Here is a 17800-nt window from a genome sequence, read left to right on the forward strand (position 1 = left end):
GCATTCTCAAATTCAACTACAAGACAGAAGCTATTGCTACTGGCTATTGAACTTCCTTTTTCTAGTCCCGTCGTATGCAGGGCCGTCTTTAAGGCAGGGCAAAAGGGGCAGCTGCCCTGGGCCCTGTCATTGTTGTGGGGCCCAAGGCAGCTGCCTCATACTTGCCAACTATCCCAGTTTAAATTCCCTTGTTCCTTGAAGATTTAGTCCTGTGCTGTGTCCTGATATCTCAGTGTGAATTGCTGATACTAATGCTGCCCAGCTCTTCCCTATTGTTGTGTACAGCTGACTCACCTGCAGACCCTGTGTTTACGTGTAAATAACCAGCATTCATATGTAAATAGTGGCAGCATTACTAAGTAAACAGCTGCGGCTGGAGGCATTGATATATAAATAAAGGCAGCATTCGTATGTATATCATGCTCCCCTGCAGTGAGGAGATGATATGCTGTAACCTCTAGCAACTAATCAGTGCATTTAATGTGTGCTGTAACCTCTAGCAACCAGTCATCAAGCAGTAATGATATGCTCTAACTGCTGACAACCAATCACAATTTCTGCCTTATCTGATACAGTAAACAGATTTTGAGTCTAGCTGCTATTTATTGTATGTCTCAGAGCAGGTGGAAAGGGAAATTGCATGGGGAGGGGGCCCCAAGAAAATGTTTTGCCCAGGGTCCAATCAATATTAAAGACAGCCCTGGTCGTATGTATTGTACATCACCGCGTTATAAACTCGGAATTTGGTGTGACAGATGGAGCAGTTCAGCTCTTCCTTCAAGTCAGCAGACGCCATCACTAGCCGTAGCTGCAAGAAACGAAACTAAAGTCAACGTTTGTCTTGAAAACAAGCCATGTTGACGTAACAATAACAGACATATTAACAGAGCTTCTGTTAGAAATCATGGGGCCACGTACAATCTAGCTGAAAGGCCGCTCCACCCCCCCCCCCACCTCCCCCCAAGGCATGTGGGTGTAGGTATGCAGCCTTTGAACACAGACCGGTACCACACCTCCACATCGGTCAAATAATGACCTGCGTTCATACAGCCTTCTGCATCCTTATGAAGTTTATGTTCACATCTACAGTATGCCGGGAATTCATACAATATCAAATGCTTTCCCAACACACAAAGAAGCATGCTGCCATTCAGGACCATCTTTAATATTGATTGGACCCTGGGCAAAACTTTTCTGCCCCCTCCCCCCCATGCAGTTTCACTCTCCACCTGCTGCTTTGAGACATACAATAAATAGCAGCTAGACTCAAAATCAGTTTACTGAATCAGATCAGGCTGCTATTGCGATTGGTTGCCAGAGGTTACAGTGTATCATTATCACTCATTGCCTGGTTGCTAGAGGTTACAGTGTATCATTACCGCTCACTGATTAGTTGTAGTGCCGCGTACACACGATTGTAAATTCCGGCCAGAAAAAGACCGATGAGAGCTTTTCATCTGAAAATGCGACCGTGTGTACGCTCCATCGGAATTTAGCTGTCCGAATTTCCGCCAGCCAAAAATTGATAGCATGCTCTCAATTTTCCCGACGGAAAAAACTTTCTATCGGAAATTCCCAATCGTGTGTATGCAATTCCGACACGCCAAAAATCACACATGCTCAGATTTCACTACGAGACAGAAGCTATTGCTACTGGCTATTGAACTTCCTTTTTCTAGTCCCGTCGTATGCAGGGCCGTCTTTAAGGCAGGGCAAAAGGGGCAGCTGCCCTGGGCCCTGTCATTGTTGTGGGGCCCAAGGCAGCTGCCTCATACTTGCCAACTATCCCAGTTTAAATTCCCTTGTTCCTTGAAGTTTTAGTCCTGTGCTGTGTCCTGATATCTCAGTGTGAATTGCTGGTACTAATGCTGCCCAGCTCTGCCCTATTGTTGTGTACAGCTGACTCACCTGCAGACCCTGTGTTTACATGTAAATAACCAGCATTCATATGTAAATAGCGGCAGCATTACTAAGTAAACAGCTGCGGCCGGAGGCATTGATATATAAATAAAGGCAGCATTTTTATGTATATCATGCTCCCCTGCAGTGAGGAGATGATATGCTGTAACCTCTAGCAACTAATCAGTGCATTTAATGTGTGCTGTAACCTCTAGCAACCAGTCATCAAGCAGTAATGATATGCTCTAACTGCTGACAACCAATCACAATTTCTGCCTTATCTGATTCAGTAAACTGATTTTAAGTCTAGCTGCTATTTATTGTATGTTTCAGAGCAGGTGGAGAGTGAAATTGCAGGGGGAGGGGGCCCCAAGAAAATGTTTTGCCCAGGGTCCAATCAATATTAAAGACAGTCCTGGTCGTATGTATTGTACATCAACGCGTTATAAACTCAGAATTTGATGTGACCGTGTGTAGGCAAGACTGCTTGAGCCGAATTCCGTCGGAAAAACCATCAGAGCTTTTTCCGACGAGAATTCCGACCGTGTGTACGCGGCATTAGAGGTTACAGCACAAGACTTCTGCTTGTTGATTGGTTGCTAGAGATTACTGTGGATATGACCTTAGGGGGGCATGATATACATATCAATGCCACCGAGGAGGAGGGAGGAGACGGAAGCCACCGAGCAGGGGAAGGGGATGCACACTCGTGAAGCCCGTGGAGGAGAGTTGGAGAAGCCGTCCATGGTTAAAGTAAGTGCACTGACTGACCCGACCCGACCTGGTGGTAGTTCCTGTTTGCACCTAAGCCAGTGTCATCTAGTTCTTGGGGTACAATTCTTAGCTAAAATACCTTGTTCCTGGGTTCCAGCAGCGAGGAAGCAGCTCTATGGTGGAGGCACCCAGGCGTGGTGCCAGGTGGTCCTTCACATACCGTTTTAAGAATAAATTGCACCAATCTGAAACGCACATATACAGCACATCTCCATGGTGGCATTGCACATTGTTGTGAGCAAGCACTTAGTATCTTCCAGTTCAGTGGAATGAATATTTGCTTTCCTAACACTAAACCGCCTCTCTGCCAATCAGGTGCCCGTATCTGTTACCCGTTACCTGATTGGCTGAAATGACAGGCTCTGTAACTGGACGCCAGGCATCCAATCATAACAGAGGACGGGAAGAGAGGACGGGAGAAGACACCGAGGAGCTGTCCCACCGCCACTGAGGCAGGTAAGTGCAGACGGCGGGGGGGGGGGGGCACACTGGCAGCATTTCGCTTGGCACAGTAGCTGCGTTTGATGGGACACAGTGGGAGTAATTGATGAGCACAGTGGTTGCAATTGATGGGCACAGTGGCGGAAATTGATGTGAACAGTGGGAGCAATTGAATGGCACAGTGGCGGCAATTGATGGGCACAGTGGCGAAAATTGATGGACGCAGTGAGAGCAATTGATGGGCACAGTGGTGCCAATTGATGGGCACAGTGGCGGCAATTGATGGGCACAGTGGCGGAAATTGATGGGCACAGTAGGAGCAATTGATGGGCACAGTGGTGGCAATTGATAGGCACAGTGGTGGCAATTGATGGGCACAGTGGCTGCGTTTGATGGCACAGTGGCGGCAATTGATAGGCACAGTGGCTGCATTTTATGGGGCACAGTGGCTGCATTTGATGGCACAGTGGCTGCATTTTATGGGGCACAGTGGTTGCATTTGATGGCACAGTGGCTGTGTTTGATGGCACAGTGGCGGCAATTGATGAGCACAGTGGCTGCATTTTATGAGGCACAGTGGCTGCATTTGATGGCACAGTGGCTGTGTTTGCTGGGCACAGTGGCGGCAATTGATGAGCACAGTGGCTGCATTTTATGAGGCACAGTGGCTGCGTTTGATGGCACAGTGGCTGCGTTTGATGGGCACAGTGGCTGCAATTGATGAGCACAGTGGCTGCATTTTATGGGGCACTGTGGCTGCGTTTGATGGCACAGTGGTGGCAATTGATGGGCACAGTGGCTGTGTTTGATGGGGTTTTTTTTCAGATATTTTTCAGTTTGTTTGCGCCCCCCCCCCCCCCAAAAAAAAAAACAATTGTGAGCACCAGCCGCCACTATTCCGATTAGGTATAATCTTTATTTATTAAGTTGACAAATTCTTATACAGAAAGCAGCATGGAAAGGCAGACAAGAGCAAATTCACAGAAAATACAATTTCACATCAATATGTTATATATGAGCATTACATAGAGCTTGGATTGGGATCATTTATGACAACATCATAATACGTGTCGCAAAAAATGTGCCATTAGAAAATACACCAGAATATATTTTAGTTATCAGAGGATTCATTGATATCAGTCAACAAGAAGAACCACGGTACTTCATGAACATAGATGTTTTGGTGCCATGGATGCAGCTCAATCCTCCACAAGGATTTCAGAGAAGAGGAGAAAGAAAGAAACGATAAGGAAGCAAAAAAACAAAACAAAAAAAAAAACAAAGAAAAAGAAGAACCAATTAGGAAAGAGAATAAAAGAAGGAGAGAAAGGAAAATCAGAGAAGGAGAGTGTGACACTTTACCAGGCTACTCCCAGCAGGCCGGCATACCACCAATTAGGCTCCTAAGTGGCCTTGGAAGATGGAGGACTCTAGACAGGACTTAAAGTATTCCTACTGGAACCATGCAAGATAATAAAGCTCAAGCCTATTCTCTTTCTGAGGGAAATTTCTTCTGAGAAGGTTAAATTTTATTAATTTCACACACCCACTCCACAACAGTAGGGGTATGTTCTGATCTCCAGGGTCTTGCTATAGTTGTGGTGACCACCACTAGAAAATGGCCCAATAGCTCCTTCTAAAGGAACCAGGAGAATGAACCATACGGAAATGTGAGAATTGATTTCATATTAGTGTCCGTCATTTCATTGTACATTTTTAGAAATTTGTGCCAAGAGATTTTATTAACAGAGGATGTTCCAGTTAGGTTTTTAGATTTACTTTAACCCCTTCAATACCGGGCACTTTCACCCCCCTTCCTGCCCAGGCCAAATTTTCGGCTTTCAGCGCTCTCACGCTTTGAATGGCAATTGCACGGTCATACAACACTGAACACATATGACATTTTTATCATTTTTTTTCCATGCAAACAGAGTTTTCTTTTGGTGGTATTTAATCATCACTGGGGTTTTTATTTTTTGCTAAATAAATGAAAAAAAGACAAAAAAATTTTGAAAATAAAAAAAATAACATGTTTTTTTTTTTGTTTTTGCTCTAATTTTTTTTCAAATGAAAAATCTTAAGACCAAAATGTATTCTGCTTCATTTCTTTAGTTAAAATAACCCAAATCAGTGTATATTATTTAGTCTGTAGAAAAGTTATAGAGTCCACAAGCTATGGGAAATATATCTGAAAATTGATCAGTCCTCCTGACGTCTTATCTCATTTCTTGAGGCCCAAAAATGCAAGGACATTCAAATCCCCCCCCCCCCCCCTAAATTACCCCTTTTTAGAAAGTAGACAGTCCAAAGTATTAAGTAAGAGGCATAGCGAGTTTTTTCAAGTAGTAATTATTTTGTCACAATTTTTAGGAATATGAAAATGAAAAATTTAAAAATAGTTTTCTTCGCAATTTTTTTCTACATACTGGTCACCAGTGAAGTACAGCGTCTTTATATAACTGGTTTGGCAGTGATCAGGGACACTGACTGGGGACAGTATGTAAAAAATAAAAAAAAAATAAAAATAAAAAATCCTACATTTATTAACATTTTTCTTTCTTTTTTAGTAATTTTTTTTAATGATTTTTTTTTTAAACACACAGTGACCAGAGCAATACAGTGTTCCATTAGTAACACTGTACTACTCTGAGGAAGTGATCAGTTTTTTTTTTGTTTTTTGTTTTACACATTATGATTGTTTATACCAGTGAATTACATTGCTATAACCAAGCATTTTATAAAATGAAACTGATTCATTCAGTATGTATTATTGTGATTAGCTGTGATTGGTCACAGCTAATCATATGTTACAGATGGGCTCTGATTGGGCCCTGTCTGTACCATGTGATCACTATGACCAATCGCAGCCTAGCAACACAATTGAACACAATGGATGGTATGAAAGGAAGCCATCCATTGTTCACCAATTGTCATTGTGACCTGATTGGTTACAGTGATCACATGGACTCTGATTGGTCCCTGTCTGTACCATGTGATCAGTGATTACTGTGACCAATCGCAGCCAGCAACACAATTGAACACAATGGATGGTATGAAAGGAAGCCATCCATTGTTTACCAATTGTCATTGTGACCTGATTGGTCACAGTGATCACATGGTACCGACAGCAAGCCGATATACTGATCAGTCAATGGCTGTGTCCATCGATGGCTGTGTTTCCGATGGACACAGCCGGTGACAGATAATGGCGTATTGAGGCTACGCTCGATGTGCGTTCTGGGAGGATATCATATGGCGACAAATATCCTGCCCAGTCCTCAGCTGACTATAGGCTGGGCGGGAAGTGGTTCAAATCCCAACCAGAAGCCAAGAGGCTGATAGCTAAGGTGTGGACCCAAGCTGGGGTGCCAGCCTTACAACAATGGAAAGAAGAGATGAATAAAATGCTATTAATTAACACTAGATTAATAAAACAGTATGTTGCAGGTAGAACCCTCTACTTGGTGTCCATTGTGTGCTCAGGTCTGACGTACTCAGGCTTTATGTCCAGTACACACAAGCAGGAAATTTCCGTCAGAAACAACTTTTTTTCCGATGGAATTCCCCTCAAGCTTGGCTTGCATACACAAGGTCACACAAACCTTTCTGAAGTTTGGACCGTCAAGAACGCGGTCATATACAACACTATGATGAGCCGAGAAAATGAAGTCCAATGCTTCAGAGCATGCGTCAAATTGTTTCCGAGCATGCGTAGGAATTTTGCGCGTCGGAATTGCATACAGACGAATGGAATTTCCGACGGGAAAATAGAGAACCTGCTCTCAATCTTTTGCTGGTGGGAATTCGGCCAGCAAAAGTCCGATGGAGAGTACACACGGTCGGAATTTCTGACCAAAAGCTCACACCGGTCTTTTGCTGGCCGAATTTCTGATCGTGTATATGGGGCATAAGTGCTATAAACATGGTCATCGGTTTTATCAAAGGGAAGGACGAAGTTCCTAATCATCTCTATATTTTTTGGACAGCACACAACACTTTTTGGTTTTCATAGTTTCTCAACCGATTACACTCTAATTATACGGGCTTTGCTATATTATTTTGCTATTGTTCCTGCAAACAGTCTTTGATTAGGTCTCTCATTTCATTCATCTTCAGAAATTTGATAACTTTGAAAATTGTCTATGCAATACGTTCCTTCTCTGTATTCCATATTGCAGAAAACTGGTCCTATCTATGACCCTAAACCTTGATCTACATTTGACTCAAAGGGAGGAGATTTACTAAAACTGGACCATGCCGGATCTGGTGCAGCTCTACATAGAAACCAATAAACTTCCAGGTTTTATTGTCAGAGCTTGTTTGAACAAGCTGAAGTTAGAAGCTGATTGGCCACCATGCAGAGCTGCACCAGATTCTGAGTGCTCCCGTTTTTTTAGTAAATCTCCCCCCCAATACGTACAACATAGGGGCATGCAATACTACCCTGTTTCCCGAAAATAAGACCTAGCGTGATTGTCGGTGATGGCTGCAATATAAGCCCTACCCCCCCAAATAAGCCCTACCCTGTTTCCCCGAAAATAAGCCCTACAAGGACTTTAACTAGGGCTTATTTGGGGGGGGTAGGGCTTATATTGCAGCCATCACCGACAATCACGCTAGGTCTTAAGCCTTGTACACACGTTAAGAGAATCCGTCGGAATGTGTCCTATCGGACCGTGTCGTCGGATAATCCGACTGTGTGTGGTATGCATCGGACTGATTCCATCCGAATCTCCGTCGGACCCAATTTTCCAACATGTTGGAAATATTTTCCGACCAACTGGTTTGATCGGACATACTCCGATCATGTGTAGAGAATTTTGATCGGACCAAGTGCCACGCATGCTCAGATCGAATTCCTACATCAAAGCTATTGGCTACTAGTCCCATCGTAACGAAATTACGTCATCACGTTCTGAATGATCGGATTTTTCGACAACGTAGTCCGACCGTGTGTATGCAACAGTTTCGGACAATATCCGACGGGCAAAATCCGACGGATTTGGTTGGCAGAATGTCCGACCGTGTGTACAGGGGCTTATTTTTAGGGATGCAGAGTCATAAAAACTCTTTTTATTAAACCCTCCCACCCCCACCAGAATAAAAATCCAATCTCCTAACATTTTAATTATTATTTCTTCATATTCTAATTTTAAGTTCTAATTCTTGCCCAGACACCTAAGCCAACTCGAAACACAGCATGGAGGGGCTCAGTGAAGATGGTGGTGAAGGTGTGTAAGTGGTGGATCGAGTCACACATCTCATAAAAGGACAACCGCCCAGCCTCATAATCTAGGTAGATTCCTAATCTCTTAATAAAAGACTCATGATGATCTAAATCAATGTCATTATTAAGATGCCTCAATGAGAACCTTCCATCTGAATGTACTAAGCACCAGGAATTACCGGCATTGCCGATTACAGATGGCGGCCCCCTCCGGTCTATGCTGGCATAGCACATTCCAATTCTAAAGTTGTTACTGCCCACGATATCTACTTCCCAGTAATGTCTTCCTCTGTAAAAAGAAGTGCTACTTAAAACCTGGTAAGACTCGAATGTTTGCGATGTCTGTACAATACAATTGTTATGATTTTCTATGCCAATGGCAACCTTTAGGTCAGGAGATACTTCTACATTATCAGCGGCACTGCTGATGTCTAGATATACATTAGAACCTTCTGCCACTGCAAGATGTTTCATAGCGTTGTTTACAATACCAGATAATTCTTCCTGTATATTAAAGCAAATCTGAAAATTGTCCAAATAACCAGAACCATGTATGTGTTTATAGTCTCCTGCTTCGTCTTCATTATCTCCCTCGTCGTCGTCTCCGCAAAAGTCACCTCGGTCCAGCTCCCGGATCACCGCTAGCGGATCAGTTATGGAGTGCAGCTCTTCAATGTGACGGATCTTTTTGCATAGCGCTTCATGCTTTATTTCCAGCTGATTAATCAGACCAGAGCTTGAAATGAGCTCCCTTTCAGCGGAGATCTGAGTCAGGACTCTGCGCTCAAGGTCTTCTATCTGCGTCCGGAATACTCTGAACAGAGAAGCCATCCTTTCCGTTATACCATTGGCTTTTTTTTGCAGTTTGCTCTCATGTGTTTTCAAACCGTGGATTCTTTTCTCCATCTTTTCCTTTTTATTCATCAACTTCGGTAAAAGGAGTCTACGTTCGGCTTTTTTTTTTGTACTTGCCGTGGACAAGGTGAGTATGGTGTGCCCCCGCTGCTTTCTTTCTGGCATGCAGGATTTACAGATACAAGTGGAGTCTTCCACACAGTAATACTCCAGGGTCTGCTTGTGGACGGAGCACTCTCTGTTCTGCAGGTCGGAGGTGGGTTCGGTCAGGACGTGATCCGAGGACTTGCTGTGGACCTTTAGGTGTTTATTGCAGAAAGAAGATTCACATTTCAGACAGGACTTCACAGCCGGTGTAGGGGTGTTAACGCAGTAAGTACACGAGATCCCAGATTTTTTTTCTTCAGCTAGGATAACCTCCGCCAAGTCTCTTAGTCTTGTGTTCCGTTTTAGCTCAGGTCGGTTTCTGTACCTCTGCATGCATTCCGGACAGGAAGATTCTCTTTCCTCCTGATTGTCCCATGTCTTTTTGATACAGTCCTGGCAGAAATTGTGTCCACACGGCAATGTCACGGGGTCTTTATAGATTTCCCAGCAGACTGAACATGTCATTGGGTCCCTCACTGCAGCAGAAGCCATTTCTGACCAGCAAGTATGAGACCAGAAAGTTGTGTACGTGTCTAATATAAGCCAACTCCCAAGAGGTGTGTAGAGTTTGCCCTCCAGGAAGATACAAGTGACTGTAATACAGGCCTATTTTTACAACCCAGTTGTTTTTTTTAACCAATTATCCTGTCACATGTACACAACAAAGCATTATACACAGTTCGTACCCTTGCCTTATGACAATGGGGTCTTGGGTTTGGTCCATTGTGTGATTTTCAAAGTAGTGCTCCAGTTTTCCTCCCTAAAAATGTGACAGGTAATCTTCTTTCACCCAATACTGGCTCTAGTATGTGTCTGCAATGGGACATTAGAATATATATACATACAGAGCCGGACTTACCATCGGGCTTGACTGGGCTCAAGCCCATGGGCCCCGCCCATTAGGGGCCCCGCCGAGATACATAGCTGAGTGTACTCAGCTCGGCTCCGATCAGTCCCGCCCTATGATGGGCATAACACAGGGACTGGGCGTGACAGTGAGCCGAGGCGAGTACACTCGGCTACTCTTGGCTCTGCTCGGGACTGCGAGAGGACCCGAGAGCCGCCGAGATACAGAGTCCTGTATCTCAGTGGTGCCATTCTTGAACTTCAAGACTACAAATGACAAGGCTACAAATGACACTGGACAAGGCTGCAGATGGACAGTGATAAGGCTGAATTGATGGGCATTTCAAAGTAAGTTTTTTCCTTAAACTTCCCTCCTAAACTTGGGGTCCGTGTTATACGCCAATTAATACTGTAATGTATAGAAGGTAGGGCCCGAAAGTGACTCAAGCCCAGGGACCCTCACCACCCTAAGTCCTACCCTGTGTGTGTATATATATATATATATATATATATATATATATATTTTTTTTTTTTTTTATATTAGGAACCTTAACTACTTCAATACCGGGCACTTATACACCTTCCTGCCCAGACCAATTTTCAGCTTCCAGCACTGTTGCACTTTGAATGACAATTGCACTGTATCCAAATTAAGTTTTTATCATTTTGTTCCCACAAATAGAGCTTTCTTTTGGTGGTATTTGATCACCTCTGCGTTTTTATTTTCTGCTAAACAAATAAAAAAAGACCGAAAATGTTGAAAAAAAAATGTTTTTTTTTGGTTTCTGTTACAAAACTTTGTAAATAAGTATGTTTTCTCCTTTACTGATGGACACTGATGGACACTGATGATGGGCACTAATAGGTGGCACTGATATGCAGCACTGATGGGTACACATAGGTGGCACTGATGGGCACTGATAGGCGGCATGGATGAGCACTGATAGGCAGCACAGATGGGCATGGCTGGGCACTGATAGGTGGCACTGATGTACACCAATTGATTGTACGGATGGATGCCAATCAGTGCCAAACAATAATGCCTGCCAATCAGTGATGCACATTGTGGGCACTGATTGGCATCCCTGGTGGTCTAGGGTGGCATACCTGGTGGTGACCTCCCTGGTGGTCCTAGTGGCATCCCTGGTGGTCCAGCATGGGCATCCTCGGAGGGGCTGCGCTGATAGACAATCAGCACAGACCCCCTGTCAGAAAAGCAGCCGATTGGCTCTCTTCTACTCGCGTCTGACAGACGCGAGTGAGGAAAAGCCGATCAACATTCCTGGATAAGCTCTCAAAATTTGGGTGCTGCAGCAACACCCAGCTGGATACTGGTTCAAGTCACAACGTAGATATTTGCCAGAACACCAAGGATCGACATGGGGTCCTGCGTGACTCCGAAACGTTGCACTCGCCTTGTGTTGTGATCATGCAATAAACTATCCGTTTGGACACTACTTTGTGTCGATCCATGGTGTGCTGGCAAAAATCTACGAAATGACACGGGGTTCGCACATATTCAGTGCAGGGCTCCGGAGTATTGATTAGGGGCAAAGAAGACTGTTTTTTACAGCTTTCTCTGGGTTTTGGTGTTGTGGGATGGGTTCCGTAGCTTGGAGGCTTCAAAGACACTTCTGTCTTTTGCAAAAAAAAGAAAAAAAAGAATTGTATATACAAAACAAAGAAGGGGGGTAAGGTTTGCGCTATGGAAACAGAAAATACTAAAAATCATAAAAATCATACTAACTATACGGCTTCCTGTCCAGCCCATGATAATCAACCCAACATTACCCTCTAGAAAGAAAACAACTAATATTAAAATATTGAATTTTTCCTCTCATATGCTCATGTTTTTATACTCGTGTCTTTTATAATTAAAAATGTTTTTTTTTCTATTTTTTTTTTCTTTTTAATCCTATAGCTATAACTAACAAGCAAAGGGGGGGCGCTTAGTTTTAGCGCTTTTTGTCCATGGTAGGGCATATGTGTATATAAATTTCATTTAGTTTTATTCCCATTTTATTTCTAATTTTAAATTCTTTTTTATATTAGAATTCCCGCTAAATCATGCTGGTTCTCTATGTAAGATCTTCTAGGGGATTAACATACAAAAGACATAATGTTACATAGTTACATAGTTAGTCAGGTTGAAAAAAAAAACAAGTCCATCCAGTTCAACCAAAAAAAAAAAAATTATATATATACACACACACACATATATATACATATACATATATACATACACATACATACAATAAATATACCAGCCCATATACCCAATTCTATACCCACAGTTGATCCAGAGGAAGGCAAAAAACCCCAGCAGAGCCATGATCCAATTTGCTAAAGCAGGGGAAAAAATTCCTTCCTGATCCCCCGAGAGGCACAATGCATCATGTTTTTAACTGCCGCATATTTGTACAACAAAGCCGCTGTTTTAACAATGTCAGAGCAGAGCTAGGGGGTGGATGTAATGCTGTACGTGCTTACATGCCGCAATACCAAGTACGTTCATCTGATATTCCATTCCAGTTAATAAAATGGCGTTTATGCGCTCGCGCATGCGCCGTACAAGCATTACACCCTATATTAAGAGAGAGGTGCACCAAGATGGCCACTCCAGACGACGTCCAATGACGAAACGTGTAGGGCGTGGCCTAATGTGTACACACTCTCTCTCACAAGGCGGCGGCGGAGGATATATATTGTAAAGGCATATTTGTGAGTAGCCACTTTGCATAATAATAAAGATCATAGTCTTAAACAGTATCACACTATGGATGTTTTATTCTTTATTTAACACGAGGAAATGAGGAGTAACTGAATGCTAACCGGACCAGCTCTATACAGCGACACAGGAGCTCACACTGTGGAGGTGAGTTAACCCCTGCAGGGGCAGGGGAGCTGGTGAGTGGGGAAATTTGTCCTATGCACAGGAAAAACGCATCGGTTGCAACTCAGGGTGCACCAGGCACTGAGCACAAGTCACTTTGATTGGATTACTGTGGAATTTTTTGAAGTTATTTTTTGGACTTTATTTGTGGTTTCATGAATGGTTCTACAATGGACTTTACTGCATTATGATCACATAAAAGTTTTTATAAGCACGTTTTTGCACTAAAAGCACGTAAGCACTTTTTGATTGCACACAGCTGTGAAACACAGAGCATATATATTTCTATAATATTTTTCAATAATTTTCAATATTTTTCTGGTTTTACTTTTCACTTGCAATTAGCAAAGCAAGAATTTTACAGCAGTTTGGGTAGCACTAGCACTTTAAGAAAACTATTATTATTTTTTGGTATTATTAAAAAATGTTTTTGCTATTTTATATGTTATGCGCATTCAATTAGCTGTTACAGGAGAGCGCCGCAGCTACCACTTCAGTATTTACAAAAAAAAATATGTTTTTATTATTTTTATTATCAGAACTGTAAGGGGAACTATGATTGGCTAGGTGTTGGAGCCAAATAGCACAAGTCCCTGTCCTGCTTCTTCTTGGAAAGGACAACTATCCACCTCTTACGGATGGAACCCTCCGCCGCATTGTGTCATACTGGTCAAAGGCCCGCTCTTGGCAACCCCCGGCCTGAGGCCTTCATCTTTGAGAATAAAGGAATGTCCACACATAAAAAGCATTTTTTACGCATTTTGTTTGTAACTTCACACCACCCCACTGTGACTGCTGCAGCCTGGGGGAGCTCCTTACCATCCCTGCGATCCTAGAGTTGTGATGCATCAAGGGCCCCCTCGTTATGAAATAAGTAGACCTCAAAGTACTAAACCTTCTAAACGCCACTGTGAAAAGAGTTCTGGTGACCACCTTACCCAGGTGGGGTCTTAGGTGAATTTGATTTAACCATTCTGCTCCCCTGGGAGATTTTATTTGTTTATTCAAACCCAGCAACTTTTTGATATACTCATATACTTTCACTATCTGCCACCTGTAGGGCAGGACTTAGGGTGGTGAGGGCCCCTGGGCTTGAGTCACTGCGTATAACACGCACCGGCATATAACGCATAGTGATGGACGAACTTCCGACGGGACGTTTCGCGAACGCGAAATGCGAACGGACCCAAACGTTCGCGAAACCGAACGTTCGCCGCGGGCCCCATTGACTTCAATGGGAGGCGAACTTTGCAAACCTTCATGTCGAATTTGCGGCCACGTGGTAATTATTAGGGGGTAAAACGTAGTCCCACCATCTGGACAATGACATAATACATGTATGAGGTGAATTTGGGATCGATAACTACAAGCATTTTTATTTTATTTGGGAAATTGTTCTAACAATTCAGGACTATGGAGCTAATGAAGGCAATGGAGGAGAGGGAAGGTCAGGGACCAGGGTAGGCAAAGAAGAGGGTGCAGGAGATGATCACCAGCAGCGTGACATACCGGAATGACACATGCACCGTGATAGAGGCATCTGACAGCAGCACCGTAATACAGAGCACTGACAGCAGCACCGTGACATACAGCGCTGACAGCAGCACCGTGACATACAGCGCTGACAGCAGCACCGTGACATACAGCGCTGACAGCAGCACCGTGACATACAGCGCTGACAGCAGCACCGTGACATACAGCGCTGACAGCAGCACCGTGACATACAGCGCTGACAGCAGCACCGTGACATACAGCGCTGACAGCAGCACCGTGACATACAGCGCTGACAGCAGCACCGTGACATACAGCGCTGACAGCAGCACCGTGACATACAGCGCTGACAGCAGCACCGTGACATACAGCGCTGACAGCAGCACCGTGACATACAGCACTGACAGCAGCACCGTAAGCAGCCCCAGGAGGAAGTCAGCACAGCACAGGGATGGTGTGATCCCCTCATAATAAGAACCCCCAGGAGGAAGTCAGCACAGCACAGGGATAGTGTGATCCCTTCATAATAAGAACCCCCAGGAGGAAGTCAGCACAGCACAGGGATATCATAAGCAGCCCCAGTAGAAATATGACACCGCTCAACCTCTTCAAAGAGGAGGGTAGGGGCATATAGTACGGTGTGCTTTTTTGGGTCAAGGAAGTGAGCCAAATGAATTAAGAAGGTCTGTGTGCTTGATTAAAAAAATAGTTTATAGACATATACATGGTCTACTGGTCACATGTGTTGAATTCCTCCGAGATCCATGCCTCATTCATTTTTAGAAATGTGAGGTAGTTAACACTGTGGTGAGCTAGGCGAGTACGCTTATCGGTCACAATCCCCCCTGCTGCGCTGAACGTCCTTTCGGACAGGACACTGGATGAGGGGCAAGCCAACAGTTCGATTGCAAATTGGGCAAGCTCTGGCCAGAGGTCAAGCCTGCCCACCCAGTAGTCTAGGGGTTCATCACTCCTCAGAGCGTCCACATCGGCCGTTAACCCAATGTAGTCGGACACCTGACGGTCTAGGCGTTCCCTGATGCTGGATCCGGATGACACCTGTCGATGGGTCGGCTGAAAGAATGACCTCATATCCGAAGTCACCAACACATCTTCAAACCGGCCTCTTCTTGCAGGCGCTGTTGGATTGGTACCCGCAAATCCTTCTCTGGGAGTGGGAATTGCTCCTCTGCCAGCGCACGCAAAAGCAGAATGCAGCATTTCTCGAAGCAAGGCCTGGAAGTGCTGCATTCTGACAGCCCTCTGCGACGGCGGTAACATTTCCGCCATTTTGTGTTTGTACCGGGGGTCTAAGTACGTTGCCACCCAGTACTGGTCCTTGACCCTCATGCTTTTTATACGGGGGTCCCTATTAAAACACTGGAGCATGAAGGCCCCCATTTGCACTAAAGTGGAAGCGGTGTGGTGGCCTGGCTCCTGCTCATCATCCAGGATAATGTCGTCCTCTTCATTCTCCTCTCCCCATCCTCGCACAACAGGGATCCCAGAAAGGTTTAAAGCATGCTCTTCTTGCTCCTGCTCATCCGCCCCGGCACCATCCTCCTCTGACTCCTCATCAGACTCCTGTTGTTGACTTGTCTCAGATAGAGTAGCCCCCCCTGGGAATTCATCCAGCATTGCGACTTCCTCATCTTCCCGCTCCTGCTCCTCCACAGCCTGATCAATGACACGACGCAATGCACGCTCCAGAAAGAAGGCATAAGGTACCATGTCACTGATGGCGCCATGGCTGCGACTGACCAGTTTGGTGATCTCCTCAAATGGCCGCAGAAGTCTGCATGTGTCGCGCATGAGCAGCCACTGGCGCGGTGAAAAAAAACCCAGCTCCCCAGAACCGTTTCTTTCGCAGAGTTCATACAGGTAGACGTTAACTGCACGTTTCTGCTGGAGCAGCCTATCAAGCATATAGAAGGTTGAGTTCCATCGCGTCGGGCAATCGCAAATAAGACGTCTGACCGGCAGATGGTGTCGCCGCTGAATGTCAGCAAGGCGAGCCATGGCCGTGTAAGATCTTCTGAAATGGGCCGAGATTTTCCTTGCCTGCCGCAAGATGTCCTGGACCCCAGGGTATTTGACAAGGAATCGCTGCACGACCAAGTTTAAGACGTGTGCCATGCACGGCACGTGCGTGATTTTGCCCTGTTTCAATGCGCTAAGCAGATTGGCACCGTTGTCACACACCACTTTACCAACTGTCAAATTGAGCGGTGTTAGCCACTCATCTGCCTGTGAACGCAAAGCTGAAAGGAGTGCCGGGCCAGTGTGGCTCTTTGCTTCCAGGCACAACAGACGCAGCACGGCATGGCAACGTCTCACCTGGCATGTGGAATAGGTTCTGGGGAGCTTGGGCGGTGCAGTGGAAGAGACGCTAGCAGCGGAAAAGGAGGAGGCAGCTGAGGAGGAGAGGGAGGAGGATGGAGTAGGAGGAGGAGAAGAAGAGTCAGGCCTGCATGCAATCCGTGGCGGTAAAACCAAATCTACACGGGTGCCACGGGTTACATGCTTGACGGCCGTCAGAAGGTTCACCCAGTGGGCAGTAAAACTGATATACCTTCCCTGCCCGTGTTTGCTAGACCACGTGTCTGTGGTCAGATGTATCTTGGCACCGACACTGTGTGCCAGAGATACATTCACTTGCCGCTGAACATGGCCATATAGCTCTGGGATGCCCTTCTCTGAGAAATACTTCCTTCCTGGGACCTTCCATTGTGGTGTTCCAATGGCCACAAATTTGCGAAAGGCCTCCGAGTCCACCAGTTTATATGGCAGTAGTTGGCGGGCTATGAGTTCTGACAAGCCAGCCGCCAACCGTTGGGCAAGAGGGTTATCCGGCATCATCATTTTTTTACGCTCAAACATTAGGCCCACGGAAGCCTGCCTTTTTGCAGAAAAATGTGAGCTTGGCGTGATGGAAGGTGGAGTGGAGGACAATTGTGAGGAGAGAGGAGAAGGAGAAGTAGAAGACGAGGCTGGACGGTGAGAGCCTGCAGTGTGGCTTTGTGTGTTCCGTTGCTCCCACTGGGCTCGGTGATGGCTGCTCATGTGCCTTCTTAAGGCGGTCGTCCCTAGGTGAGTATTGGGCTTACCGCGACTAACGCGTTGACTGCAAAGATTGCAGATGGCAACGCTATTGTCAGCAGCGGACACGTTAAAAAAAGCCCACACTGCGGAGCCATGTGCCGGTGTCCTGGGAGCGCCAGATGTGA

The 17800-nt window shown here is 45.2% G+C and overlaps 1 protein-coding gene across 1 annotated transcript; it reads right to left on the reverse strand.

Moving 5' to 3' along the window:
* Positions 1-4010: 4010 nt before the first annotated feature.
* Positions 4011-10099, reverse strand: LOC143935030 (E3 ubiquitin/ISG15 ligase TRIM25-like). Its single transcript, XM_077458613.1, has 2 exons — positions 6138-10099; positions 4011-5982 (listed from the first exon to the last, which is right to left on the reverse strand). Exon 1 carries the CDS (start codon positions 9833-9835, stop codon positions 8267-8269), a length of 1569 nt encoding a protein of 522 aa, XP_077314739.1. The 5' UTR covers positions 9836-10099; the 3' UTR covers positions 4011-5982; positions 6138-8266.
* Positions 10100-17800: the final 7701 nt, after the last annotated feature.

Source organism: Lithobates pipiens, unplaced genomic scaffold, assembly GCF_037356315.1.
Source record: "Lithobates pipiens isolate NorthernLeopardFrog02 unplaced genomic scaffold, aLitPip1_a1.2 Scaffold_28, whole genome shotgun sequence".
NCBI lineage: Eukaryota > Metazoa > Chordata > Amphibia > Anura > Ranidae > Lithobates > Lithobates pipiens.